This window comes from Ursus arctos, unplaced genomic scaffold, assembly GCF_023065955.2.
Source record: "Ursus arctos isolate Adak ecotype North America unplaced genomic scaffold, UrsArc2.0 scaffold_8, whole genome shotgun sequence".
NCBI lineage: Eukaryota > Metazoa > Chordata > Mammalia > Carnivora > Ursidae > Ursus > Ursus arctos.
In genome coordinates, this window is record NW_026623100.1 from 47934483 (window position 1) to 47962002 (window position 27520).

Here is a 27520-nt window from a genome sequence, read left to right on the forward strand (position 1 = left end):
AAAAGAGAGGGGCTGTCCGCGTTCTCACTATTGTACAGCCCCTGGTTTCAGTCCTTTGTGAGGCCCCAACGGACTCTGTACCCCCATATTCCAGGAGCTGCCCCAGCATCCTCTCTTGCTGAAGCTGATCTGAAGTGGATTTCTGTCACTTGCAACAAAGGACACTCCCAAGACACACCGAGACACTCCCAAGATTGCCTTTCAAAGAGTCACCCCTGTGCATCCATGATTCCACTTCATGAAATCTAGCAAAAGGAAAACATCTGAAAAGCAAGAGCGAAGACTGTACCATTACCTATAGTCACATACACACAAAATCAGAAACAAACGAAATGTCTCCCAGAGAGGCATCCACATGTATTGCCCGTTCGTGCCAAAGAGGATTTTCTAAACCCTTAAATGAATTGTGCTCAACTTCCTAGAACGGATACGGCCATTAAGAATGACACTTACGAAATGTGTGAAATAGCACAAAACTGTTTACATTATCATGTTGGGGGAAAAAGTGGAATACAAAATTGTTCGTACCTATAATTGCAGCTATACAGTTTTACAAATTAAGTTCGTAAGTAGAAAACTACTAGTTTGTGGCAGTTGCGCTGAAATGGTGCAGACAGAAATAACTTTTCCTTTCTATTTGCAGATATTTTCCAATTAATGATGAGCTCATTTTAAAACTATATCATAAAATAAATATAGAAACCAAACAGGGCACAGGTGTCAGGCATCCCCTGTCATAGAGCTCAGAGAAGATCACTGGCTCGTGAGATACACGTGTCTCAGATGACAAGAATAAAAGGCAAACGCAAAGAACACACGCAGGACTGGGAAGACCTTTGTCGGCAGCCAGTGTGCACTGCTAACAATCTCCTAGATGCAAAGTTCAAAGGCAAAAATGCAAGTGGTGACAGCCCTGTGGGATTACAGACAAAAGGGGCAAACACATGTGATGTTGGAAAGACACTTGCCAGTATGACAGAACACAAGTCTCGTTTTAAAAGGTTGGTAGTAGCGGAATAAGGGCATCTTTCCTTAAGGTTTCAGAACCTCCCGGGTCTGTTTAACAAGTTCACTGCTAGCCTGGGAGGACAGGAAAGGCAGACCACTGGTCTGAAGACCTCAACTGCACCCTGAACTCTGTCACTCGCTAGTGCAGCCCTGGGCCTCGAAGCTCTCGTTTAGCTCACCTGTAAAATGGGAAGACTGAGGTTCTTTTGGTTGTAACGAACAGGAACGGACTCAAGTTGGCATGAGCAATAAAGGGAATTTGTGGGGAGGACGGTGGGTGGTACAAGACCCCCAGGGCAGCTGGGCCATGCAAGTGTCTGGAGCCAGGGTCTGAAGAGTCCTGGGAAGCCGTGCGGCATCTCCGCCACCTCCGTTCTCGAACAGCTCTGTCTTCTTCCTTCTCTGCTGGCCCACCGTCCACATGCTCTTCATGGCAGAACACGGCCTCCACACCTCCTCACTCTTACTCTTACCACTCCTGCCTCTTGAATAACTGGTGTCTTAGCTCAGGCTACCATCACAAAATACTACAGATTGGGTGGCTGAAACAAGGGAAATTTATTCTCCCCCAGTTCTAGAGCTGGAAGTCAAGATCGCGGTACTGGCATGGCCCAGTTCTGGTGAGGACTTATGAACATCTGCCTTCTCCCTGTGTCCTCGAGTAGCAGAGGGAGAGCTCTCTGGTATCTCTTCTTATAAGGGCACTGCTCCCATCATGGGGGGGGGTGCCCCACCTTCAAGGACTCATCTAGCCCTAATGCTCTCCCAAAGGCACCATGTCCAAATATCATCACACTGGGGTTAGAGCTTCAACATATGAATTTTGTGGGAGCATAATTCAGTCCACAGCAACTGGACACCTCGAAATCTCACTTCTGTTTTGCCAGGGGAGGAAAAATACAATTGGCTCAGTCTGAGTCAGATGTCTACTTTGATCCAATCAGCCATAGCCAAGTAGAGAGGGTGGGTCATTCAGTACAAACATGGCTACCAGAGCCTAGCATGACCTCCAGGCCTAACTTTGCCACCCGAGTGAAACGCTACTGGCAGCAGGTCAAGAAGTACTCCTTCCCTTTTTGTCAGTATTCCTACAAAACAAAAACTAGATACTCATTAAGGATAAAGGTTATTAGCGGTACGAGCTTTGAGCTTACAGGACCAAGAATCTACCTTCAAATGATCTAGGAAGAAAAAGTGGGCCTTAAAAATAGATAGGATACAGCTGGGGGCTGGGGAGTGCCATTCAGCAGAGAGGTCGCAATGACTCGAATCAGAGCATGGGAAGCTCACGGCACATGCAGGGATGGTCACGGGGAGCAGTGAAAAATAAGGTAATTTAGAACTACATTACAGAGGGCCTAAACATCAGAGCAAAATTCTATGTTGGACTACTGAGATGATGGTGAGTAGCAGAAAGAAGAGACAAGAACCTGGAGACTGCACGAGTGTTCTAAGGACAAGCAATGCTGGGTAGCCATTGTTTTGTCTTATGCAGGGAGGTCAGCAAGGGACTATGGGTGTTTCAAGGTAATGGGCACTGTATCAGTTTCCTAGGGCTGTTGTAACAAAGTGCCCCAAACGTGGTGGTTTAGAACAAAAGAAATTTATTCTCTCACAGTTCTAGAAGTTAGAAGTTTAAAACCAAGGTGTTGGTACAGCCATGCTCTCCCCAAAGGCTCTGAGGGAGAATCCTTCCTTGTCGTCTCCTAGTTTCCAGCGATTGCCAGCAAACCCTGGTGTCTCTTGGCTTGTAGAGGCATCACTCCAAAATGCTTCCATTGTCACATGGTATTCTGCCTGCATGTCTCAGTCTGTGTCCAAATTTCCTTCTCCTTATATGGACACCAGTCATTGGATTAGAGCCAACCCTAAGCCAGCATGAACTCATCCGAACTTGATTACATTGGCAAAAGCCCTATTGCCAAATAAAGTCCTATTCTGAGGTCTCAGGTGGACATGAATTTTGGGAGGGACACTATTTACAGTGCAGACACTGAGTAACCCTCACCCTTATGTGCTGGCTTGAGAAGCTAACAGCCACATAAGAAACTGTCCCACCATCATGCACTAGAAGTGACTTGTTGCACAGCTGTCAGAGATGTCACCGAAGCGGTCATTGCGCCAGAGCAGGACAGGACCAGCTGCCTTCCAAAACTCCTTCTGATTCTACACATGTGTAGTTCAAGGTCCTGTCAATTACTTCTGTTCTCCTGATTCACCGATTCAGCCCTCTTCTTTCCATTCCCACTGCCAAGACTCTGGTGCAAGGGTTGAATTGCTGCTTCAAGCTTGACAGCAATCCACTGCTCTCACATCACTCCCCCTTACAAACACCCTCCCTGGCTCACCCCTGCCTAAAAGCAAAGTTTTGTATTTTGACCTCAAATCTACCTTTCCCATCTGAACTCCCAAGATGTCACTACACTAATTCTCAACTCAAGCCAGTCTGGTCCTTTAAGCACAACTAGCACATTCTCTCCCCTACAGCTAGTCTCATACCACCTGGAACATGCGTCCTCCCTGCAGAAGGACACCCACAGTGCATCTGGATGACCATTTACTCCTCGTTCACGCGGCCTCCCCAGACCAGCCCTCCAGCCCACAGGCACTGCCTTCCACTATTAATGATCCTTTCACACACACAGGGGATACAGCAACACTCAGGCAAAGACAAAGCAACGGTTGTGATACAGGACAGATCCAAGGCTCTAACATTTAAGAGCTGGGCAAATTCCTTCACCTTTCAAAACCTCAGATGGCTCATCTCTAAAATGGAACGAATACTCCCTATCCCGTAGGACCACGGTCAGGGGTAAGTGAAACACTGCGTGCACACTGCCAGTGCAACATCTGATATAGAGTACGGGCGTGTCAATAAAAGCACTTATCTGTATTACGGGAGAACGGATCTAAGTTTGGCCTCTAGGTTAAGGGAACAAGGCACAGATCTGTGTCCCTACAGCACCTAGCACTGCTGATGACGACTCTGAGTGACAGGTGTCAGGGCAGGTAGGACCCCAGGGAGCATGTAGCTACCTGCTCCCCTCCCCCCTCACACACTTCATCTCATGGATGGGGAAACTGAGACCCAGGCAGGGCAAGTGACTCCCTCAAGGTCACAGAACTATTAAGCGGCAGAGGCATGACTGAACTGGGCCATGCTATTTTCCTGCATCACATGTCGAAACCACATTACCTCACTGGCAAAACGGAGATACTAATGCCCACTTCCCCAGCTTGCTCTGGAAATACTGAGGATGGAAATAACCAGGTGTAAGATGAGAAATGGTAACCACCAGCAGCCTGCAGGAACTGGGCCAGGCGGAGGCTGAGCAGATCTGGGAGCACGTACCCCATGGGCAGCCACTGCTCAGCTCAGCTGATGCTGTCCACTGGAATCATCCTAGGGTGCCAGATCTTCTGCTTCTTCCAACAGAAGGCAGAAATCTAGATTTAAGTGCCACCCCTGTCAGTGTTAAATGTTGGTAACGGACTCAAATCTAAAATACTGCAGGGCAAAAAACAACACAAAACAAAACACTGCAAGGCAAACACACACACGCAGGCTGCTCTCAGCTTGAAAGCCACCACCTCTGTGACCCTGTGTCCAACAAGGTCCAACAAGGGACATGAGAGCAGTTTGAAAACCGTCAAGTCGCACACTCATGTAACGGGAGGACTGACCTTCGGGGACTGGTATAGCTCAACTACCCAGGAAGCTGTCTTCAGATTCTCCCCTTGGGATCAGAGCTCCCACCCCAAGTGACTTCACCCGGCCCCACAGCCCCTTGCCTGGTGCCAGGCATGCTGCAACCACAGCTGACCTCATCCTGCCGCCAGCCTGCCAGCCCAGCGGCGGCAGCTCGGCTACCTAGGCATCCATGTCAGCCAGGAAATCTGTCCCTGCCCTGCAGGGAAACCACCTCCCCGCCCAGAGCCTCATTAAGCTGGACGAGCTGCCTCTGGGGAAGCGCTGAGCCTCTGTCACGCCTGAGAGGACACTGCGGGGCTGGACCAGCCCAGGCTGACCTCAGAGTTTGGATCCCGGCCTCTCCTGGGATTAGGCGGGCACAGGTGTGGTGAGCGGGTGGGCGGGGCGTGCCGGCCGGGATAGGAAACCCAGCAACTGGGCTAACCTGCTGCCAAGGAAGGACTAAAACCTATCCAGCAGCTCCTTAAATTGATTCTCTTGGGTTCAGGAAGGCAGAAGCCACACGAACGACTCACCAGCCAATCCAGTGCTCCTCATCTCCACTGTCTCCCCCCATAGGAGTGGGAGGAGGCAGTTCCTGAAGGTCCTGTCTCTTTCCTCCTTCGTCTCTTGTCCCACAGCTCCTCGTCATAACTATATCAAAGACCCTGCAGGGCTCCCGAGACTCTGGGGAGAGGCTGAACGGGTGTCAGAGGGTCTACCTTGCTCTGAGCAGTTGACACTTCTAGGAGACGCAGAGGATGGGGTGGTGTGAACAACCAGGAAACCTACATGCCAGGAGGTTCTGCCCAACTCCACCAAGAGGAAGAGAAGTCCATGATCATCCAGCCCATCCAGGTAGAGCCAGGACCAGAATCTATGCCCCAAGTCCCACCCAGGCCTGGGCCAGGTGGTGCTGCTGGCCACGTCATGTTTCTCTGGATGCAGTTCCATCACTAATTTGTTGGGAAACCTGGGGCAGCCTACTTGGCTCTCTGGGCTCAGTTTTATCATTTGGGAAAGAAATAGTAATGCTCACCTTGTATGACTGCTCTATTAGTGATAGCACAGAGCCTTATAGGAAAACTGCTGTGATGGCAATGACTCCATTTTCCCTTGTGGTGGCCCAACGTTCAGCCCACAGTAGCATCTCACTAAATACCAGGCGACTGAGCACACTTGCTCATGAATAAAGAATGGCTTGGCACAAGACTTGTCACATAGCAGGTGCTCAGTAGAATCTTTTACATTATCATGGAAACTAAACCTTGGTAGATATTTACCTGTGTCCTTTCCCCAGTCCTACGCAGCCTCTGTGTTTCGGAGAAGCTGACCATAGGTCCAGGGTGGGTCTTGGCTGGCTTAAGTAAGTCAGCACCTCCCATCCTCCAGCCACAGGGATTGGCCAGGGACAGATGTATGACCAAAATCAGGAGAGCAAGATGTTTGCTACGAGTTTCTGGGGGAGAAACTTCCTTGTGTCCCACAGAAGATGCTCTCCTCTGCTGGACATCAATGAGAAACTCAACTGCCCTAGAAGCTGCTGGCAACCATCTTGGGTCCATGAGGGGAGCCAGCCTTAACCATGGGTGCAGGGGAGAGACCAAGAAAACTTGCTGCTCCGCTGCTAATCTTGCGCTGCTGGATCAAGCCTCACTTGAAGTCAGTGCCATTCTAGACTTTTAAGTTATGTAAGCCAGAATGAACTGTATTTTTCCCCTTAGAACCAAAGGAATTCTGACAGAACCTTCAAACTTCAAAAATGAACCATCAAGAGGAGACCATCTAACAGTATCAGACAAGATGTTCTGACATACCTTCCCACTGAAAACAACGAAAAATTCTGGATTTAAATAAACTGTAAATCTTCTTACCAAGTGGTCAAGTTTAGTATCCCTAAGTATGGGACAGTCTGACATTCTGTCCTCCTGACAGAAGGCAGTGGGAGGTGCACCTCATCACCTGCACAGTGTTTGACCTGAATCTCATCAAGAGGTCAAGCCTGACAAATCCAGAACACTCTATATCACAGCTGGCCTAGACTCTTCACAAAGTCGGTGGGAGCCAGGGTGGGGGAGGGAGAACTGTTCTAGATTGGTCAAAAGACATAATTGCCAAATTCAATGTGTGAACTTTAACTGGATCCAAAGAGTAACAAGAAAAAAATACATAAAGGACTTTCAAAAATTGGGGTTACTTTGAGTACAGACCACCTACATGTTGGATGATGTTGCAAAATTAGAGCTGATTTTCTTAGGTGTGGTAATGGTTTTTGCTTGTACAGAAGAGCAGTCCTCAAAATATGATCCACAGACTCCTGGAATACCCCAGACCACTTTCAGGGGGTTCCCAGGACCCTTTCAGGGGTCCATGAGGTCCAGGCAATTTCAATAATAATACTAAGACATTTGCCCTTTTTACTGTGTTGAACTTACACTCCTGGTACAAAAACATTGAAGGTTAAAACTGCTATGATACCTTTGCACAAATCAAGGCAGCAGCACCAATCTCTACCAGCAGTCACCGCGACACACGGTGGGGGGAAATGCCTGCTTCATTTAAGAATAGCACTGATAATGGGGTAAAAATCACCAATTTTATTAAATCTTAACTCCTGAGTACAGGTATTTTTACTATTCTGTGATAAAATGAAAGGTACACGAAAAGTACTGTTGCGTACCAAAGTATGACAACTGTCTTGAGGAAAAGCACATGTATCATTGAGTGGTTGTGCTGATTGTCTAATTTTGTTCATGGAACACCACTGCTGCTTGAATGACTGACAAACTATGGTTATTTAGACCTGGGTATCTGGCAAGCATTTTCTAGAAAATTAACAACATGAGCCCATTATTTCAAGAAAAACAAACAGTGCTTGTTGCCAATGAAAAAATTCGAAATTCAAGATAAAATTAGAATTTGGGAAAATCTGTATCCACCACCATGAGCATCCCAACACTTAAAGACTTTTCTAATGAGCTGATGGTGTTATTAATTAATGTGATTTCCAAATACTATATAAATGAAATGTGTCATCATTGAGAAGATCCTCATTTAATTTGGTAAACCAATAGTTTCCAAATGACAAATGCATGATGTTACGAATCATGCATGGGTAACAGATCCATTCGAAGTGTAAGACAGATCAACCTTTATTAATAAGGCTTCAGCTTCCACATTGCAATTAACTGACACGAAAGAAACTTGCAAAAATGTACAGTGCCCTCTTCTCACCATTTGCTTTTGTTCTGGAAAACACAGTTACTTCTAGTAAAAAAATACGTTATTTAATTAATAAATACATATTTCAAAATATCTCCACCTAAATTTTTAATAAGGTAAATATTGAAAAGTGTAAGCCATGGAAAAGTTTTTCAGGATCCCCAGGTTTTTTTTGAGTGTAAAGGGGTCCTGAAACCAATGAGTTTGAGAACCACTAGTGTAGGAGAATAATCTTGTCCTTGAGTGACACACTGAAGTATTAGGGAATGAAGGGGCATGATGTCTGCAGTCTCTTTTCAGATGGTTAAGCAGGAGGGAAGTATGTGTATCTGTGGAGAAAGAGATGGCGTGGCTATGCCAAGGTTAAAGTAACACAGGTATTCATTGTGTTGTTCTTTCAATTTTTCTAGGGGTTTCCCAGTTTTTGAAATAAAAAAAGTAGTCAATTTAAAGAATGTATTAAAACATACTGATATACTTTATCAATGTAAGGATGTCTTACAGGCCAAACACCAAGTCAAACGAGGGCCCTAGAAAGGTAAAGGAACGGCACTTGCCGAACTAAGGCACCGAGCTTTGGATTATAAAAGACTATAAAATCTATAATCTAGATTATGAAAAACTAGATTATAGATTACAGAGGACAAACTCAAGGGCAACGCTTGTGGAACTTCAGCCTGAATAAGAAAGCCGGAAGAGCTTATGAATACAGATTACTGGGCCCTGGCCTCAGATATTCTCATTCAGTAGTTCCAGGGGGAGGGGACCTGAAAATGTACAATTGTAATAAATTCCCAGATGAGGTGACACTAGGGTCCTCAGACCACATTTTGAGTAACACTGCCCCAGAGCACCCCTCTATGAAGTTTGAACCCTGTTATGGATTGAATTGTGGCCCTGAAGAAGATATAAGGAAGTTCTAACCCCAGTGCCTGTGCATGGGACCTTACCTGGAAAGAGTCTTTGCATCTGAAATCAAGTTAAGATGAGATCATCAGGGTGGGCCCTAATGCAATATGACTAGTGTCCTTATAAGAAGACGAAAAGAGACACGCAGATGGGAAGAAAATCATGTGACAACTGAGGCAGAGGAAAGTCAAGGACTTCTAACAACCACCCAACGCTGGGAGAAAGGCATATTCTCCTGTGGATTCCTCAGTGACAACGTGGCCCTGACATTGCACTGGTGTCAGACTTCTAGCCTCTAGAACTGTGAAAGAATACATTTCGGTGGTTTTAAGCTATCCAGTTCATGGTACTTTGGTACAGCAGCCCTGGGAAACGAACAGAAACCCCAAGGAAGCACCCCTCAGTCAAAAGGTGAACTGGAGATGGACTTCCACGGTGCCTGAGCGTACACAAAAGGAAAATGCCCATTGTTCAGTCGTGATAGTAGGCGGGAGAAAACAGCGTTTCCCCCTGGGAATCTGTAGCCACAGCCTGTCCTCACCCATTTGCAGCCCAAATTTATACTAACCAAGTGGTCAAATAAAAAAATCTCAAGAATTTACTTTCCAGGGGTCTAATACTGGTAGTGCCTCTAGACACTCAGCAGAAGCAAATGCAAACCTCGGGAGGAGCCTGCCTTTAACCCAGGCCTCAAAGTATTCCTACAGATAAAGTCCCAAAGAATACAAGCTTATACAAGAAGGAAGGAAGGAAGGAAGGAAGGAAGGAAGGAAGGAAGGACGAAAGACGGGCGCCTGGGTGGCTCACTCATTAAGCATCTGCCTTCGGCTCAGGGCCTGATCCCGGAGTCCTGGGATCGAGCCCCACATCAGGCTCCTCAGCTGGGAGCCTGCTTCTTCCTCTCCCACTCCCCCTGCCTGTGTTCCCTCTCTCGCTGGCTGTCTCTCTCTCTCTGTCAGATAAATAAATAAAATCTGAAAGAAAGAAAGAAAGAAAGAAAGAAAGAAAGAAAGAAAGAAAGAAAGAAAGAAAGGAAGAAAGAAAAAAGGAAAGATTTTAAATTGGAAAACATACAATGTACCTCATACAATGTAGCCAACAGAAAAAATAGATACTTGAGTTAGACTTACAAAAAGAATTTAGATGCTAGAATTCTCAGATTCAGAATATAAAATAAATATGTTTAAAGGAATAAACTTTAATTTAAAAGACAGAAGGAACGCAGACCATGAAACATGTCCAAACCATTCTGAATAAATTTTAGGAATAAAATTTCGAAAATACAATAACTGAAATTTGACAATCAGAGGATGTTCAGCAGCTGCGTAGAAATGGCTGAGGAGACAGACATGAAGGAAGTTATTCACAATGCAACAACGACAGAAAAAGCAATCAGCAGTAAGAAATGAAGAGATATGGGGATAGAGTATGAACATCTGATTTACATCTGAGTATGCTAGAAAGAGAGGTCAAAAGTGATGGCATGCAGAAGCAATGTTAACGATAACTTGGAAAAATGTTTTAAATGAATGAAGTCCTCACCCAAAATTGACTCAAGAAAATGGAGAAAATCTATAACCATTAAAGAAATGGAATAACTAGTTTAAAATCTTCCTACATATAAAGCACTCAGCCCTGATGGTTTCACTGGCAAGCTACTCCAGAAAGAAATCCAATCTTATACAGACTCTTCCAGAGCACAGAAAAAGAGGATACACCCTCAACTTCATTTATGAGGCTAGCATAATATTAATACCAAAACCAGACAAGGACAATATAGCCAATACCACTCACAAACATAGCTTTAAAAAAAACTATATTAAATATTAACAAATTGAATCCAGGATTGATCTAACAATACAAAAAAGAAAAATTGTATGGCTGAATTCAGTTGATTTCAGAAGGCAAAGTTGGCTTAATGGCAAAAATACTTATTACAACTTGTCACTTAAAAGATTCAGGACCAGAAAAATATATTGTCATCTTAATGGAAGCATTAGAGAAAATACAGTAGTATTCGTTATAAAAACTCTGTGCAAACTAGGAATAGAAAGAAACTTAGAGTGATAAAGTTGATTTCTGAAACTCCTACAGCAAGCACAATACTTTATAGGAAAGTGTTGAAGCATTCCTTTTAAAATCAGGAACAAAAAAGCAAAGTATGCCCACCTTCACCTCTTTTAGTCACCTTGCATTAGAGATTTTTACCATTGCAGTAACGGGAAGGGAAGAAAAGGAATAATTGCTGGAAAGACACAACACTGTGCTATATTCTCAGATGACATGACTATCTATCTGAAAATCCCAAAAGAATCTACAGTTTAGCAAGCTTCCATTCTTCTAACAAATAGCTGGAAGATGAAAATTTTATTAAGATACTAAATATACTGGCATCAACAAATATCAAGTACCTGGGAATAAATCTAACAAATGACATGCGAGACAGAGCAAAACTAATAAAACTGTATTGAACATAATTAAAGACCTAAATAAAGAGACAGACACCATGTTTATGGATTGGAACACTCATTACCTTAAGAACATCAACTTTCCATTGGCCCATACATTCAGTGCTATCCCAGTCAAACTCCCAACAGATTTTAGAGCAAGTGTGAGTGTGTGTGTGTCTGTGATAATACATAATTCTAAGATAATTCTAAGCCTGTATATGAAAGAGGAAAGTGCTAAGGCACTCTTGAACGTGGGGGGGCTTGCCATTCCAGACATCAAGATTTTTCACAAAGCTGTGGTCATTAAGACAGTGGTACTGCCACAGAGCCAAACTGTTCAACGGAACAGAAGAGAGAGCCCAGAAACAAACTCACACATCTATGGAAACTTAACTTATGACAAGGCTGGGCATTGCAGATCTGAACAGAAAGGATGAACTTTATAATAAATGGTGCTAGGACAACATTTTGCTTATAAAAAAAAAAGAAAAAATTCTGGCATCCTACGTCACATCATATACAAAAATCATCTCAAGATGGAGCAAGAAATTAAATGTGAATGACAAAACAATAAAACAGCTAGGAGCAATATAGGAGAATATCTTCATTATGTCAGATAGGTAAGGTTTTCCTAGGACATAAAAAGTATAAACTATCAATGAAGAAAATGGATAAATCCATTACATTAATATTAAGAACTTCTGTTCATCAAAATACACCATAAAGAAAATGGAAAAATATAAATCACAGACCGGGAGAAGACATTTGTAACACATAAGTGACAGAGGATTAGCGTCCAGAACATTTAAAGAACTCCTACAAATTAATAAGGTAAGGACAAGAGAAATTTTGGCAAGACTTGAACAGGCCCTTCACAGGAGAGAGAACATGAATGGGCAATAAACATATGAAAAGATGTTCAATCTCATTAGTATTCAGGGAAATGCAAATTCAAACCATAATAAGATTCCATTTTGTACCCACCAGACTGGCAAAAATTCTTAACTGTGACAATATCAAGTGACAGTAAAGCCTTGGTGCAACTGAAGTTATGCACACACACACACACACACACACACACACACACACACACATACATATACATATCGCCAAAGGAAAACCATTTTGGAAAACAATTTATGAAGAACGAGATATGGAGGGGCCTTGCCAGGCTAGATATCAAGAATTTTCACAAAGTTATGATAATTGATACAATGTGGTCCTGGTGCAGGGTCAGACAAATTGGTTAATGGGACACAACAAAGAGCCCAGAAATAGACCTACACATGTATGAAAATTTAATTTATGTTATTTGGGCAAGTGAAAAAAGCCTATACCGTATGCCTCAGCCATTCTGTTCCTAAAGGACTTTGTGCACAGGTGTACCTGGAAACACGTGCAACAAAGTTCACTGCAGAGCTCTTTACAAGAATGAAGAGAAAAACAAAAATCTAGAAAGAATCTCCATGTCCATCAACAGTGGCGGTATACTGATCCAATGAACGTAATGTTCTATTTCTTAAACAGGCACTGAGTAAAGGAGTGTTTACTGTATTGGTATCCATTATACCCTCACCTTTCATTTGCAGTCTTTTCTGTTGCGTTTCACAAATCAAGGAAAGACTGGAAATGGAGACAAAATAAGATGTTAGAACACCAGAGTGTTCACCTTTCTCTAGTCTGTTTTTAGATGAGCTTTCTTCAGCTTAGTGGCAGCTGGACCAGCAGCCATGGGAGGCTGAATAACACCCACACACACCCAAAAAATATCCAGGGCCTAGTCCCTGGAATCTATGAATGTTACCTTCTATGGCAAAAGAGACATGGCCATTGTGGTTAAGTTAGGGATTTGGAGATGGGGAGAGGATCCTGGACTACCCAGGTGGGCCCTAAACGGAAACACAAGCGTCCTTACAGGAGAGAGGCAGAGGAGGATACGGAGACAGAGAGAAGGCAAAGTGACGACGGAAGCAGAAACTGGAGGGATGTGGTCACAAGGAATGCCAACAGCCACCAGAAGCTGGAAGGAGCAAGGAATGGATTTTCCCCCGGAGCTTCCAGAACTCCCGCCAACATCTGGATTTTAGCGCCAAAAGACTTATTCCAGAATACAGGCCTCCAAAACTGTAAGAGATTTATTTCTGTTGTTTTAAGCCGCCAAGTTTGTAGCCCTTACAGCAGCAACTATAAACTATTATCTAATATGGTGGGTGAGGACGCTCAACCTCACCCATCTGTTTGTCCAGACCGTTTGCACTCAGTACACCCTCTCTTCTGCCTCTTCTCTCCCAACATGGGATGCCACCGCCTTCCCCGGGGAGACAGATGTAGCAGTGGGTCAATGCCTTCATACGTCGGATGCACTACCTCCCCTGCTAAAAGGGCCCCTCCCTACAATTTCCAACCAAAGCCAGAAAAGTCCCACACGTGCCCACAAAACACACACTTGATAGAAAGAGCGCTGGTTGGGCAGGGGGGACATTTGGATCCAGGTCCAAGTTTCCTACTGATCGGCTATGTGACCTTATTAGTTTCTCAAAGATAGAACTGAAATCCAATCATCTTATATTCCTGGTGCCTAGAGTATGCTTGGCACAAAGCAAATGGTCAATAAATAGGCAGTGAATCAATGAATGATTCAATCAGTCAATCTCATACAAGGACAGAAGGCCTACCCACTGAAAAACAGAATATTCCCAGTAACTCTTATCTCTCTTCCTCTACCACTATAAGGGAAAATATTAAAATCATAGTTTTAGAGTTGTGAAGGTCTTAGGGTTGGAAGTCAAGAACTCATTGCCTCACATTAGCACCAGTTACGAGAAATCCTATCCTTCTATCAAGCCATAAGTTTGTCTTCTGGTCGCCACTGGTCCTAGTCCAACCCCTGTTAACAACATAAAACTAAGCACTTTTAGAAACTAAGACCTGGCCTCAAGTCTTGGCCTAGCCTATCAGGCTACTGACCTTGATAAATGACCTAACCCTTCCAGTCCTGTCTTTCTCAATCAAACGAAAGCCTGAGATCACTAAAATGCCTGCTAGCTCTAAGATGTAGTGTGGAACCCCTCCCTCCCTTGGTGTTCAATCTCTCATCATTTTAAACTATCTACTGGGTTTTTATTTCAAGACTTTATTTTCTACTTTAATTTTTTATTTTATTTTTTAAAGATTTTATTTATTTATTTATGTGAGAGAGAGAGCACATGTGAGAGAGAGCATGAACAGGGACAGAGGAAGAAGCAGACTCCCTGCTGAGCAGGGAGCCTGATGCAGGACTCCATCCCAGGACCCTGGGATCATGACCTGAGCCAAGGCAGACGCTTAACCAAGCCATCCAGGAGCCCTATTTTCTACTTTTAGAATTGCTTCTTTTCCAATGGGCCCATTCCTCTCCCTACTCAGCCCAGGATCTGTTGTTTTCTTGTATTTTCAATTCTTTATTTTTTCACTTAGAAAGACTTATTCTAAGGATTCTAAGTAACAGTTACTGTAGATAAAGTAATATATATAATTAATATATGTGTGTTATTCATTTATTTATGTCCAGAGGGCTAAGCCTGCTGCTGGTAGTGTTTAACTCCTGCTTAAGGGTGGCTGTTACTTCAGGTGTTTTGTAATTTTGGACTGCAAATTCATATTTTTTTAGCTAATTCTGTACGATGTATATTGAAGGCCCTTAGAGAGACTGGATGAATTTCTGCAAGATACCCCAGGAGTAACCCTGGCCCAGGACTAATTTTTATGTTAATCTCTCAGCCATTGCATGCAGGATGCAATCATTTAGACCCCAAACCCATATGAGGACAGGTCCATGGATGGTTTCAAAGTCCCAAGGGAGATTTTTTTTCCTCCACCAAGAACCCAGGGCAAGACAGACAAGCTTCGCTGTCATTTCCCTGTGCTTGTGAGTCTATCCTTCTACTCAGAACTACACTGCAGAATACAGCTTCAAGTCTCAGCTATATGCAAGTGTTCAGCTCTGACTTACGATCTCCACAGAGCCAAGGGCCCCTCTTTTCGCTATGTAGATATTAAAACCAAGCTAGGCCAATCCTTTGCTTGGCATATTAAAGATGGCTGCAAATTATTTGCTATCCCTCCACTGAGAGGAGGAGTCTAATCTGCCTCCCTTCAAATCTAGGTTGACCTTCATATTTGCTTGGCCATAGAACACAGAAGTGTCATCCTGGGACTTCTGAGACCAGGTCATAAGAAGTCCTAGGGTTTCTACTGATGCTTCTTGGACATTCACCTTGGATCCCTAAGCCGCCACATAAGAAATTTGAGCTCTTCAGGCCTCCATGCTGGAAAAATCACATAGGAAGACCACATGAAGAGGCCTTGGAACACATGAAAAGAAAGAGATGTCCAGTCTGCCACTGCCATTTGCACCATCCCAGTGAAGACCCAGACATCCTGGAATGAAGATGAGTTTTGTGTCCTGCATCTTGTCCAAATTCCGGACCCACAGACCCAGGGGAGTTGATAACAAAATGGCTGTTGATTTCAGCTACATTTCAGGATAATGCATTAAGCACTTGCTACAGTACTAGTTTACACCCTTGCAAAATGATTCCCTCCTTCTTTGTTCTGTCTTCTGGCAAATTCCCTTACTTAAAAGCTCAGGTATGCTATTGAGGGGGTCACTTATATTTTATCCAAAACTTTTAGAAATTTTTAAATTCGGTTTTATTATGAGAGGATTTCCAGACCATTTAGTTTTTCATATTGCCAGAAACAGAAATCAAATCGTTCACTTTACAGATGAGAAAACTGAGGCTTCGAGGGGTCAAGTCACTTGCCACAGTCACAAATCAAGGTTCTACAAACGTAGGTTTAAAAAAGAATCTTCACACCCCAAAGGGAATACTGAGTCATCATTCATTCAACAAATAATTTTAAACACCTAGTGTGAGCATGGTGCTACTTTAGGCACCGGGAAAACAGCTGTAAATAAGACGAAAGTCTCAAAAGTCATGGAGATCAAATTCTATGTGAAGAGACAGACCATAAGCCAGTAAACAAATGAATTAAAAGCATAATTTCAGGGAGTGGGAAGGGGATAGAGTGCTATGTGAGATGTATTTTGGAGAAGATGGTCAGAAAAAGCCTTTCCTAGAGAGGTGACATTTGAGCAGAGACCTAAATGGAAAGAGGGTGACGACCACGGACCACCTGGACTGCCTAGGGAAGTGTGTCCTGGGCAGGGGAACAGCAAGTACAAAGGTCCTGGAGTGAGACAAGCCTGCCGCCTTCCAGGAATTGTGGGGAAGCTGGAGCTGAGTGTGGGGAGAGCAGTACAAGGTGAGTTCAGGGTAATGGGCAGGGGCCAGGCCTTGCTGAGTCTCATGAAGGATGGTAAGGAATCTGAATGTTATTATTAATATCATGGGAGTTCTCTGGACAATTTTTATTTTAATTTTTAAAAAGATTTTATTTATTCATTTTGCCAGAGAGAGAGAGAAAGAGAGAGAACAAGCAGGGGGAGCGGCAGGTAGAGGGAGAAGCAGAACCCTACATGGGACTCAATCCCAGGACCTTGGGGATCATGACCTGAGCCGAAGGCAGACACTTAACCAACTGAGCCACCCAGGTATCCCCTTTGGACAATTTTTAAACAGCAGGGGAGAGCTATGACCTATCTTCTATTTGAAATAAATCATTGGAGGGACAGGAGTAGAAGCAGGGAAAACAAGAGAGTTTTGAAATGGTCCAGGAGAGCAATAATGGGGTTGGAAAATGATGGTGGCAGAGTCAGATGGGGGCAGGAGTCAGTTGGATGGGAGAATATTCTGAAGACAGAGCCAAGAAGACTCCCCGATAAAACTGGATTCCACAGCATACAGGACCTGCCCTGAAGAGGTTACAGACCCTGCTGGATCCTTGCAACTTCCTCAAGAGGGACACATGGGGACCACTGGTTCTTGGCCTCTTCTGCTCACGAGAAAAAGTCCCTACATGTTCCTGAAAATGCACTGTAAGTCCCCAGCATCAGCTGACTGTTTCACCATGCCTCTTTCTCAAGGTGGGCTGTATCCCACTCTCCTCCGAGCAGCATGAGCTGCTCAGCATATTACGTCTGCCAGGCATTGTCTTGGCAGTCTAAACCCCAAGTCGGGCAAAACTAAATTTTACACAGATCGCAATTAGGCAGCGCCTCTGTGAAAGGCCTGTGGTTGGGCACTCAGTTGGGGGAGTCCAGTGACGCCATTCAGAACTCATAAAAAGTCAGGGTTGTGACCTCGCAGAACCAGGAAGGATGAGCCACAGTCCAGCACAGATGGCTCACTGGGGTTGAATTCTGTTTCTACAGCCAATGACAGGAACCTCAGACGAGCCAATTTTCTTTTCATTTCACAAGGGAGGTGATGATACCTGACTCAGCGCTCCCCGAGCTTCATGGGTATCTCGTTACGGTGCAGGTTCTCTAGGTCTTGGTGGGACCTGGGATTCCTAACTAGCTCCCAAAATGTCAATGCTGCTGGTACAGACTACTCTTTGAGCAGCCAGGTCCTAACTCACGCACTGGAACCTACTACACATGAAAAGAAACAGACGTGATCCTTAAGGAGAGGTAAGTGCACAAGCCAATATCTGCTCTCCGTTTATCTCGGCGTTGCCATATTCTCCCCTTTTGCCTACAGGCCTTCTCTATGTGCCAGGGGGTGTAGCCACCAACAGCCCCACCTTCACGTCTTTCCAGCTCTGGATCCTATAGGCAAGGCTGTTTAACTCCAAATCAACAAGCTCTGGGGAAAGAGCTGGTGGCTCAGTTTAGGTCACAGACCCACCTCTGGACCAATCTCTGTGCCCAGGGAAATGTGCAGATAGGCCTGCATCACAGGCCCACCCCTGTGGCTGAGTGGAGGGAAGTAGGATGGGTTATGTTGCCAAGAAGGGAAGGGGAAACTCACTTTGAAGCCCAGAGAATCGTCCATAAACCCTACAAGGAAGCAGAAAGGATGTGAAGGACTTCCAACATGACGCTGGTCAACAACCTTGTCTCACAGACCAGGAGCAGGGCCCCAGGGTGGGAGCAGGTACCCTTAGGACTACAACGGTGGGTCAGCCCACTGCTGGGACTGGACATCCCAAACTGCTGGGACTAGATCCCAAATCCTCTGACTTCCAGCTCAACATTTCCCCTCTCGTGATTCAACTGAAAGATTTACCCAGCTCCTACCCTATACCATATCAGAGTGCCAGGAAATAAATCCTCAACCAACCTAAACCTCCAATTAATGGGATCATTTTTCTGCATTCCACTTTTTAAAAGCAAGCCCCAAAGAAAGGCAAGCCCATGTTTAAGGATATATGGCCTTTTCATTTATTTCCATTTGTTCTGCAATGGTTGGAGAATATCTTGAGGACAACTCACATTCCTTCCAGTCTTCTCTATTTGTACATCCTTGACTGGCACAAATAGACTTCATGCTCCAAATCACAGTCTTGGGATATAGCCAGATCTGCAGCCATTAAACTGAGATCCTGTCTTAAACATCAGACTGGACCCTCTAAAAACTCAAAAATTTTTTAAAGATGTGCATTTTTTTTATTTTTAAAATTAGATCTCTGTCTTGCCATTGCCATTTAGAACTAAAATTAGAACTAGAATTTTTAAAATTAGAACTCTCTTTTCCCCACACAGTGAACTGGAGTTTTGGTCTAATAACCAAAAGGGAAGCTCTGGATTCATTTAGCCAACATTCTGGGCCTGAGCCAAAATTCTGTCCAAAGACAATGAGGCAACACCTGCTCCTTGGAATAAATGCTTCAAGACAGTGCGTTCTCCCAAGAAGGCAGATGACAACCTCCGTGCGATCCTCCAGGCGCATAAACATACTCTCCCCAGTTTAAAATTCACTGGTGCCTAAGACTTGAGTTATTTGTAAAGAAAACAAAGTCTTGTAAAGGAGGCAAGCAGGCCAGTCATAAATGAGTCCCTGTGTTCCATGCAGATATCAACTAGGTACTAAAAAGCCAACCTTACCACTATACTGAATATTTCGTCTTTAATTATTCCTAGGCTGAGCCAATGGAGTTAGTAGGAAGACAACTAGCAAAAAAGCAGCATCTCCAATTGGTTCTCACTCCAAGAGTTTTGCCCAGTGGGCGCAAGCCTGTCCTCATGCCCACTAACCTTCATGCCCAGGGGATAACACTGGCTGGCTCCCCCGGTTACCCCGGGGCCTCTGAGCTCCTTCCACGTAACCAGCCTTAACTAAGTGCACTCAACGTGCCAGGTACTTCAAAAAAGAGGCTTGGGAGCAGGCGAAGGGTCAGAGAGGGAAATAAGCCATGGTTACTGTCCTAAAAACACTCAGAGCCAATGGCAAGACAGAGATCTACAAGCACCATCTGGCTGTGCCTGGACCCCATCAGTTTGTCTTGAGGCCTGTGGTTGGAAGGAAGACACTCCCTCTCCATCCTCAGAACACAGGGATAGGTCTCCCTTAAATGTTCTTTGATGTTACGGAGGCTTACAAAGCCTTGAAAAAGTTTCTTATAGGAAATGGGACTGGTGGACAAAATCACAGGATGCCATAGCAGAGGTCTTAAGAGCTTGAAAGAGACCAATTTCGGACAACTATCAAGGACGGGCAGAGGTGGAAAGGGCATTGGACCAAAAATCGAGAGCCTGTTTTCTTCACCAGCTTGTGTCCTTGGGCAAGGCACATTCCCTCTGCAGTTTTAAAGATGAGAGGGGAGAACTGCTGAGTGGTTTTTATTAGTGCTAAAACCCATATATTTCCCAAATTATTTTTCATTTAGACCCCAAATATACAAACCAAACCAAGGGGGAGTTACTCCTATTGATCAGGGCTGGGAGCCCAGAGCCCATCCACTGAGGCTGGATGGCTCTCAGGGCAGCCAGTGTGAAAAACACAGGAGTAAATTAAGTTTGAGAGCCCCTTCCAGAGCTCTTACCCCCACCCTCTCTCTCAGTTACCTGGTATGTGTGTGGGGTGGGGAGGAACGGAAGATGCTCTGCAATTTACATATCACGTGTTCTTGAAATCTTTGTGACTGCGACATGAGGTTAACCAGCTCCTGAACTAGGATCTCTTGCGTATTGTGTTGGCAAGAGGCAGAACTGGGATTTGAACCAAGGGTTTTCTGACTCCAAATTCAGTATTCCTACTCCTTGCTATGAGGTATATGGAAATTTGGGCTGAATCAATAAATTCCTTGAATTGGAAATATAAATGTATGTACCTATAGTCATAGAAAAAACATCTTGAAGAATATACCTCTCGAAATTACCATTAACTATCTCTGTGTGGCAACAGTGTAGACAATTTTCAAACTACTTATCTATACCTTCTGATTTTCCTATAATGAGCAGGTTATTATTTATGTGAAACCAGTCCTGCTTATTAAATTGGTTTTTAATAACTGACAACTGACACATGTTGGGTTTCTATACAGACGGCGATCGGGGGATAGGTGGTATCTCTGACCTTTTGGTCAGTTGACAGTGGAAATAACAACCTCAAATCCCACAAATTCTCCCTTGGGGCAGAGGGTCCTGGGCTGACCTGAAGGGCAGTTCTCCTCGTCATTTAAGTTCTCCGAAGCTTCACTTCTGGGGAGCATGGTCTTAAAAAGCAACAGCAACACTGAGACCCCTCCCAAATATATGCCTCTTTTTTCCACTGCTCCCCACCCCCCAGCTGCCTTGTGTAGTGGCAGGGGTGGGGCGGTGCTAATAAAATTAAAGATGGTCACATGGCCCCCAGACTACAAGCCCTCACGCTCCGGGGGGCCAGCCCCAACCCAGTAGGACCTGTAGAGAATGAGCTCTCCAGCCAGGGCAATGAGAGTCTCTGGCCACACCCTGAGGGCCCCCCAGAAGCCACTGCCAAATGCGAAAATCACATACTAGTTCAGGAGAGAAAACACCATCCTGAAGGCAAGACAGGCCTTGGTCAGGCATGAGGTGGGGCAAGGCGTTCCAGTCACTTCCCTGTATTATTCATGCCAGCTCTGCCCTCAGAAATCTTCTAAATATTTAACATGCCACCTCGAGGTACAGCACAAACCCCCAGCAGTCCGCAACAGCTGTGGAGAGGCCTGCATGGAATGAATGACTTGGGGGCCAAGAGGCACATTCACTCTGGCTTTGGGAAGAAAGCCCAGAATGGTGGCGGGGATACAATGCTGAGAATGACTTCAGAAGGCTGCCTCTAGCTGCTTCTTTGAAAATCAGTAAAGAAGGGTAGGGGATGGAAGATGTTTCACAACACTGGGGGTGATAGTGCACAATCAACCAGAGTCTGGAGCCCCTCTTTCCCAGACAAAGAAAAAGCCTGAGGTGCACCTCCCACCCTCACTCCCCTGGCTCCCAGAGCAGGTGGCAAATCTGTCCTGACTCAGGCAAAAAATGGTTAGGGAAGGAGAGGGACTGGAACAGCCATGTGTATCTCCAAAGGGAAATAAATTCACGAGGGAAGGAGCTCTTCAAATGTCTACTCAGCTCTGGGGCTTGACAGAGAAAAACGCCCCCCACACCCACCCCCAATGACTTCACGCAGGCCTCACCCCAGATGACTCTGCGCTCTCCTACAAGGCCTGGGAGGTGTCATTGCCACCACCCGAGTGGCTGTCTCTCTGTCCCTTCGATATTTCCCGTGAATTCCTGGAGATGCCCGCCCCTCTCTCTCCCTCCAACCCCCCCGCCAAAGGAATCAGACATGGGGTCCGCGAGGCGTCTACCCCAAGAGTCATACACGTCCTGCTAATGTCCTACTTGCCTTTAGGGCTGTCAATGTGAGAAACCTAAAAAGGAGTATTCTTTCAATCCCATCAGAAGCCCCGCCTTCATCTCTCCACCCTTCTCCGCGCTGACCCCTCCAGGCAGCGCCTCAGGCTCGTCTCGGCTCTGTCATTTTCACCTGACAAAAGCGTGGCGGCGCGGCGCAGCGACGGGAGACCCCGCCAGCGTTTCTCCCAAAGGAGACAGACGCGTGTCCCCGCGGCGCGCCCATTAGGGGCCTCTGCAAATCCCACCCACCCGGGGAACAAAGCGGCCGGGGCGCTGCGGGTCGCAGCCCTCTGCGCAGCCCCCGTGCGCCCCGGCCCTCGCCGCCCCGCCCGCCGGTCCCCCGCGCCCGGGCCCGGCCCCGCAGGGCGGCCGCCGCGTCCTGTGTCGCCCGCTCGCAGGCGTCCTCGGCAGCTACTGTACCTGCTAAATTTAGCGGCCGCGGGGTATTAATAGCCGGAGCGAACCGGGCCGGGCGCTGCAGGGGCGCGCGCAGCCCGGGGGGCAGGGGCGGAGAAGGAGGGGAAAGAAGGGGCGCGGGGAAGGCCACTTACACCACCAGCCTGGAGATGATCCATGACACCATGGCGGGCGCGCGGGCGGGCGCGGCCGGGGCAGCGCGGCGCGGCTCGGCTGCGGGCGGCGCGGGCGGCTGCGGCGCTCCGGACACGTCCGTCCGCGCACGGCCGCCGCCGCCACCAGACTGAACGCGCCCGCCGCCCTGCCCGGCGCTCGCGCGTCAGCGCAGCCGCGGCACGTTCCGGCGGCGGCGGCGGCGGCGGCGGCCCCAGCCCCCCGGGGCTCGGCGGGCCCGCGGCGATTGGGCGGTGAGCTGGTCGGGCGCCCGCGGGACCCGCCCCGACCCGATCGCCCCAGCCCGCGGCTGAATTCGGGCGGTGCCTCCGCGCGCCCCGGTGCACCCGCCGCTCAGATGGAACCTTGAGGTGGACCAGTTGGCAGGGCAGAGACCCGGGTGCCGCCCCACCCTCGGTGTGAACGGTGGGGAAACCAAGGCCTGGACCTCGACCTTGGGAATCTATCTACACCTGTTCTGGTTGGGGATGTGGTCGTCCCTCAGTTGGACACTGCGGCTAGCCTCCACGGACCTACCTGTATTCAGGCCTGACCCCTCCGGTCTGTCCCCCCACGAGGCATTATGTGCATAAGAAACAAATCTGGGCATGTGTCTTCCCTAGTTAAAATACTAAAGAGTTTCTACATAATCTGGTCCCTGCCTGCAAACTCATTGCCACCACCATTCCCCAAATAGCCATCTAGTTCTTTTCAACGGAGGCATTTTGGATTTACATATGTGCTGTTTCCTCTCTCCTGTTCATACACTCCATGCCTCACCTCCTTCTTCAAGGCTCAGATAAAAGGTTATTTCCTGAGGAAGGCCTTTCCTAGGGGGCTGCCCCAGCATTTCTGTGTGGAATTGGCTCAGGGGTATAATCTGGCCAGGAAGAAGCTAGAAACTGCTATGCATAGCACCAGTGCCCTGCTGAGCCATTTTGATACCTTAAGCAAAAGGGAAAATGTGTATCCTACACACACGTCCTTACATATTTTTTAAATTGCATTAAATGTTATTTATCTTGATAACTGCAGTTTATGGCACCCCCCTTAAATTTTGCCCCTAAGGCGAATGCCTCACTTTCCTCACCCTGGTCCAGGCCCTTATTATATAAGTTCTGATACATTATTCCCTTATGCTTGGAAAACCTTTGTCCGCTGTTCCTCTGTTCGGCCTCTGCCTTCCTCACCCCCCTCCATGGTGCTCTCCCAGAACACTATTCCCCTTTACTGATGCTAACGTCATGTATAATTCAGTGTCCGATGTGAGAGGCACCAGAGAGAGCTAGCTTGAAGCTTTCTTTAAAGGAGCCCTGCCCAACGTGGCTTGCTTCCTAGCAGAGGCAAGGAGACCTCAGACCTTGACAGAAGGAGGCTGGAAATGTACTAGCAATGTGTGTGTGTGTGAGAGAGGGAGAGACAGAGACAGAGATGCAGAAATAGAAAAGGCCTTGCCCACAATAAGGGGACTGAGGCGAGACATCTATGACACGGGGTCTCCAAAGGACCCATGAAATACCTGTAATTCAGCTTAGTTTAGCTGTTGTTATTTAATATTGTCTTGACCCAGTTTTAAGGCCCTGGATAGAAGCTGGTCAGTTCCCCTTCTTGCTCAGCCCATTAAGTCCACACCCCCAACCACCTCCTCATCAGGCTCTCTCACTTCAGGCCTAATCGCTCCACGGTCAGGTACCAGACAACCAGAGACAGCTCCTTTGCCCTAGAGCCCACTGAAATTACTCAAAGAAGCCGATGCTAACCCTGCTTCTCCTGCCTTGCTCTTTCCTTCCTGCAGAAACCACAGTTCCCCTCTCTCCTTCTGCCTTATAAGCCACTCCAGGGTTTATGTCCTGCATGGCATGCTGTATTCTGTCCAGGAAACTTTGAGTATAACAAAACTGTAAAACTTTCTGGTTTCTCTCTCTTGATCTGTGTCTAGCCTCACCATGCCTTACCCAAGATAACACGGTTAAAACAATACCCCATGAGAAAAAGCCTGGAATACTACTAGGTAGATCAGGACAGTACCAAGTAAATGGGACCTTCGGGAGACCTCCCCTCCCCTCCATCCAGGCCCTTTGTCTCCTACCCCCACTCTGCGGAGAGGTCAGAATATGCTGTTAGCTATCTTGGGGAGTGGAATATTATGGTTCAAAGATATCCTTTTAGTGAAAAAACAGAAGAATCTCTCCACATACTGTTTCTCTCCTGAAGCATGTCCTCTATTCCTATAAATGGAATTCTCGTATAAATGTAATTTTACTATTACACAGAACTGCATAGTTTAATTCATGAAATGAGACCATTCACGGGATTAAACTATCTAAAGGTCTCTCTGTTGTCTGAAGAAGACCAGAAAAGTAATGGGACAAACCCCAGAATTCAGTTAATGTTTGTGAAAAAACATACCACGCAGCAAATTTCAACAGGCAGAGGAGGGGAAAGATTAGAGAGAGAAGAAAGTTGCATCTTTACTTCATTTTATCTCAGGGCAACTGTTACACATCTTACATCTCTCCACCCTAGACCCCCTCCAGTTTTCCTTGACCCTGGAAAACACGAGGCCAGGGAATGGACACAGCCTTCTCAACAACAGAACTCTTACAGCCTTATCAATGGTCTCACTTTATGTTCTTTTTCACATGAACTGCTGTTGTGATGGATGCTTATTCTCTGTTTTTGCCCCACACCCTTCTGCTTTCTTCTGAGAAGACCTCTCCATTTTGTATTGGAGAATGATTCTTCCCACACTCCAGTCTTAAAAAAACGTCATTTTCTCACATGTCCTTACTACTTTGATTGGTTCATGGGTGATCACTGAACATAAGCTGGGCCAAAGTTCTCCCCCAGGATTTCTAAGTTGAAGATAAGAAAAAGAGTCTCCACTCTCATCCATGAAGCCATTAACTGCCATGGGAGTGGTCCTAATAGTGTAAACAACTGGAAAACTAGAAAAAAAAATATACCGAGCAACTGTTTGTAAGCATTGGACAACAGGCAGCCCGGGATTGTGACAGCTATGAAGAGGGAAACTAACTTATGTGAGTCCTGCAATTGTTTCTGTTGTTTGGTGTCTCAATGCAGTTTCCGGGTATTACTGCACGAGGGGGAGCCCAAACAGAGCCCAGCAATCTCAAAGAGTTCAAAAGATGGAGATCGGAGTCCAGGAAGGCTGTAGCAGCTAGAATTTGGGGAGCAGAGGATCAGAGAGGAGGGAGCTGCAGAGAGAGAGAGAGAGAGAGATCCAGAGATCTGCACAGGGAGCCCCTCAAGTCGTTAGCTGAATACTGTTCAGAATATGCATGGGTGAAATTGCAGGAGGCCAGGGAAGAACCACCAAAAAGCAGTGTGCCAAACAATTCCTGGAGCTCCCACAGAACTGGGAATATTTTATCTTCACACAAGCCAAAATGGAGAGACCTCTTAATGTATGAAGCATTGGCTAGAGCTCTCAAGAGGGGACTTCGTATTGGGGGGAAATTAGCTCTAGACTCAAAACTGAGCTGGACTTTCCTTAACACAGCTTAAAAGCAAGAGCCAAAAAGACCAAATTTATCCCAAGTAACTTAAATGTGCTCAGAAAAACAAACAAACAAACAAACAGTTCAGCACTGTTCAAAGAAAAACAGAAAATCCAATACTCAGTACTATAAAATGTATAATGTCCAACATGCGAACAAAAATGATCAGGCATGAAAAGAACATGATTAGGGTGCTTGGGTGGTTCAGTTGGTTAAGTGTCTGCCTTCAGCTCAGGTCATGATTTTGGGGTCCTGGGATCCAGAACCCCCCTCACCCCCTGCCCCAGTCAGGCTCCCTGCTCATCTGGGAGTCTGCTTCTCCCTCTCCCTCTGCCCCACCCCTGACTTGTGCTCTCTCTCTATCTCAAATAAATAAATAAAATCTTAAAAAAAAAAAAAAAAAGAAAAAGAAAAAGAAAAAGAACATGACTCATAAGCAGGAGAAAAAAGATCGATAGAAACAGACCAAGAAATGACAGAAATGATGGAATTAGCCAAGATCTTAAAATATATAATATTTGAACAGACGTTTCACCAAAGAAAATATACAAATGACAGAAAAAGGGGAAAAAAAGACATGAGAAAATGCTCAACATCATTAGGGAAACACAACTTGAAACCACAATAAGATACCACTACCCCTCTACAACAATGGCTAAAATTAAAGACTGACCTTACCCAGTTCTGATGACGATGAGGAGCAACTAGAACTTTCATGCAGTGCCAGTGAGAATGTAAAATGGTTTTTCCAAAATGGTTTGGCAGTTTCTTTTGAAGTTAAACATATACTTTATATATGACTCAGAAATTCCACTTTTTATTCAGCCAAGAGTATGCGTACACATGTCCATATAAAGACTTGTTCATGGTAGCTTTATTTATAATTCACATTCATGCTTAATTTTGCATGTATACAGCTTTGAGGACCCAGCTCCAAAAATTTCAGGCCTGAATATGCCAATATGCCCCTGCATGTTTAATTGTATGTAATTTGCGTTCCCTACTGTGGATAGTGAGATTGAATTTTATCTGTTAGCAGCTATTTATGTTTCTTCTTTTGAGAATTGCCTTTTCTTATTCCTTACCATTTTCCTATTGGAGTGATTTTGCCATTTTCTTACTGGTTTGCAAAAGTTCTTTGTACCAGCATACCAACCTCATGTATGCCGGAATTTTCCCACTTCTCCAGTTGCCTTTAAATCTATCTGTTGTATTTTTGACAAACATAATTTTTAATTTATATATTCATTTTTATTTTATGCTAATACAGCAGTTGATCTTTATCTCTAATGCAGAAACTTTATATTTATCTCTGTTCTATTTTGTCTTTTTTATTTGGGGCAAGTGTTCCAGTAAAATCAAATTACTTTTACTCCTGTTA

The 27520-nt window shown here is 45.6% G+C and overlaps 1 protein-coding gene across 8 annotated transcripts in view; it reads right to left on the minus strand.

The window, feature by feature from the left end:
- Positions 1–22676, minus strand: part of REEP1 (receptor accessory protein 1) — a 99552-nt gene extending 76876 nt beyond the window's left edge. For all 8 annotated transcript variants that reach the window (XM_048222802.2, XM_048222805.2, XM_057309274.1 and 5 more), the window contains exon 1: positions 22600–22676. In XM_048222802.2, coding sequence (XP_048078759.1) covers positions 22600–22631 — 32 coding nt within the window. In that variant the 5' untranslated portion in view covers positions 22632–22676. The remainder of the gene's footprint in view (positions 1–22599) is intronic.
- Positions 22677–27520: the final 4844 nt, after the last annotated feature.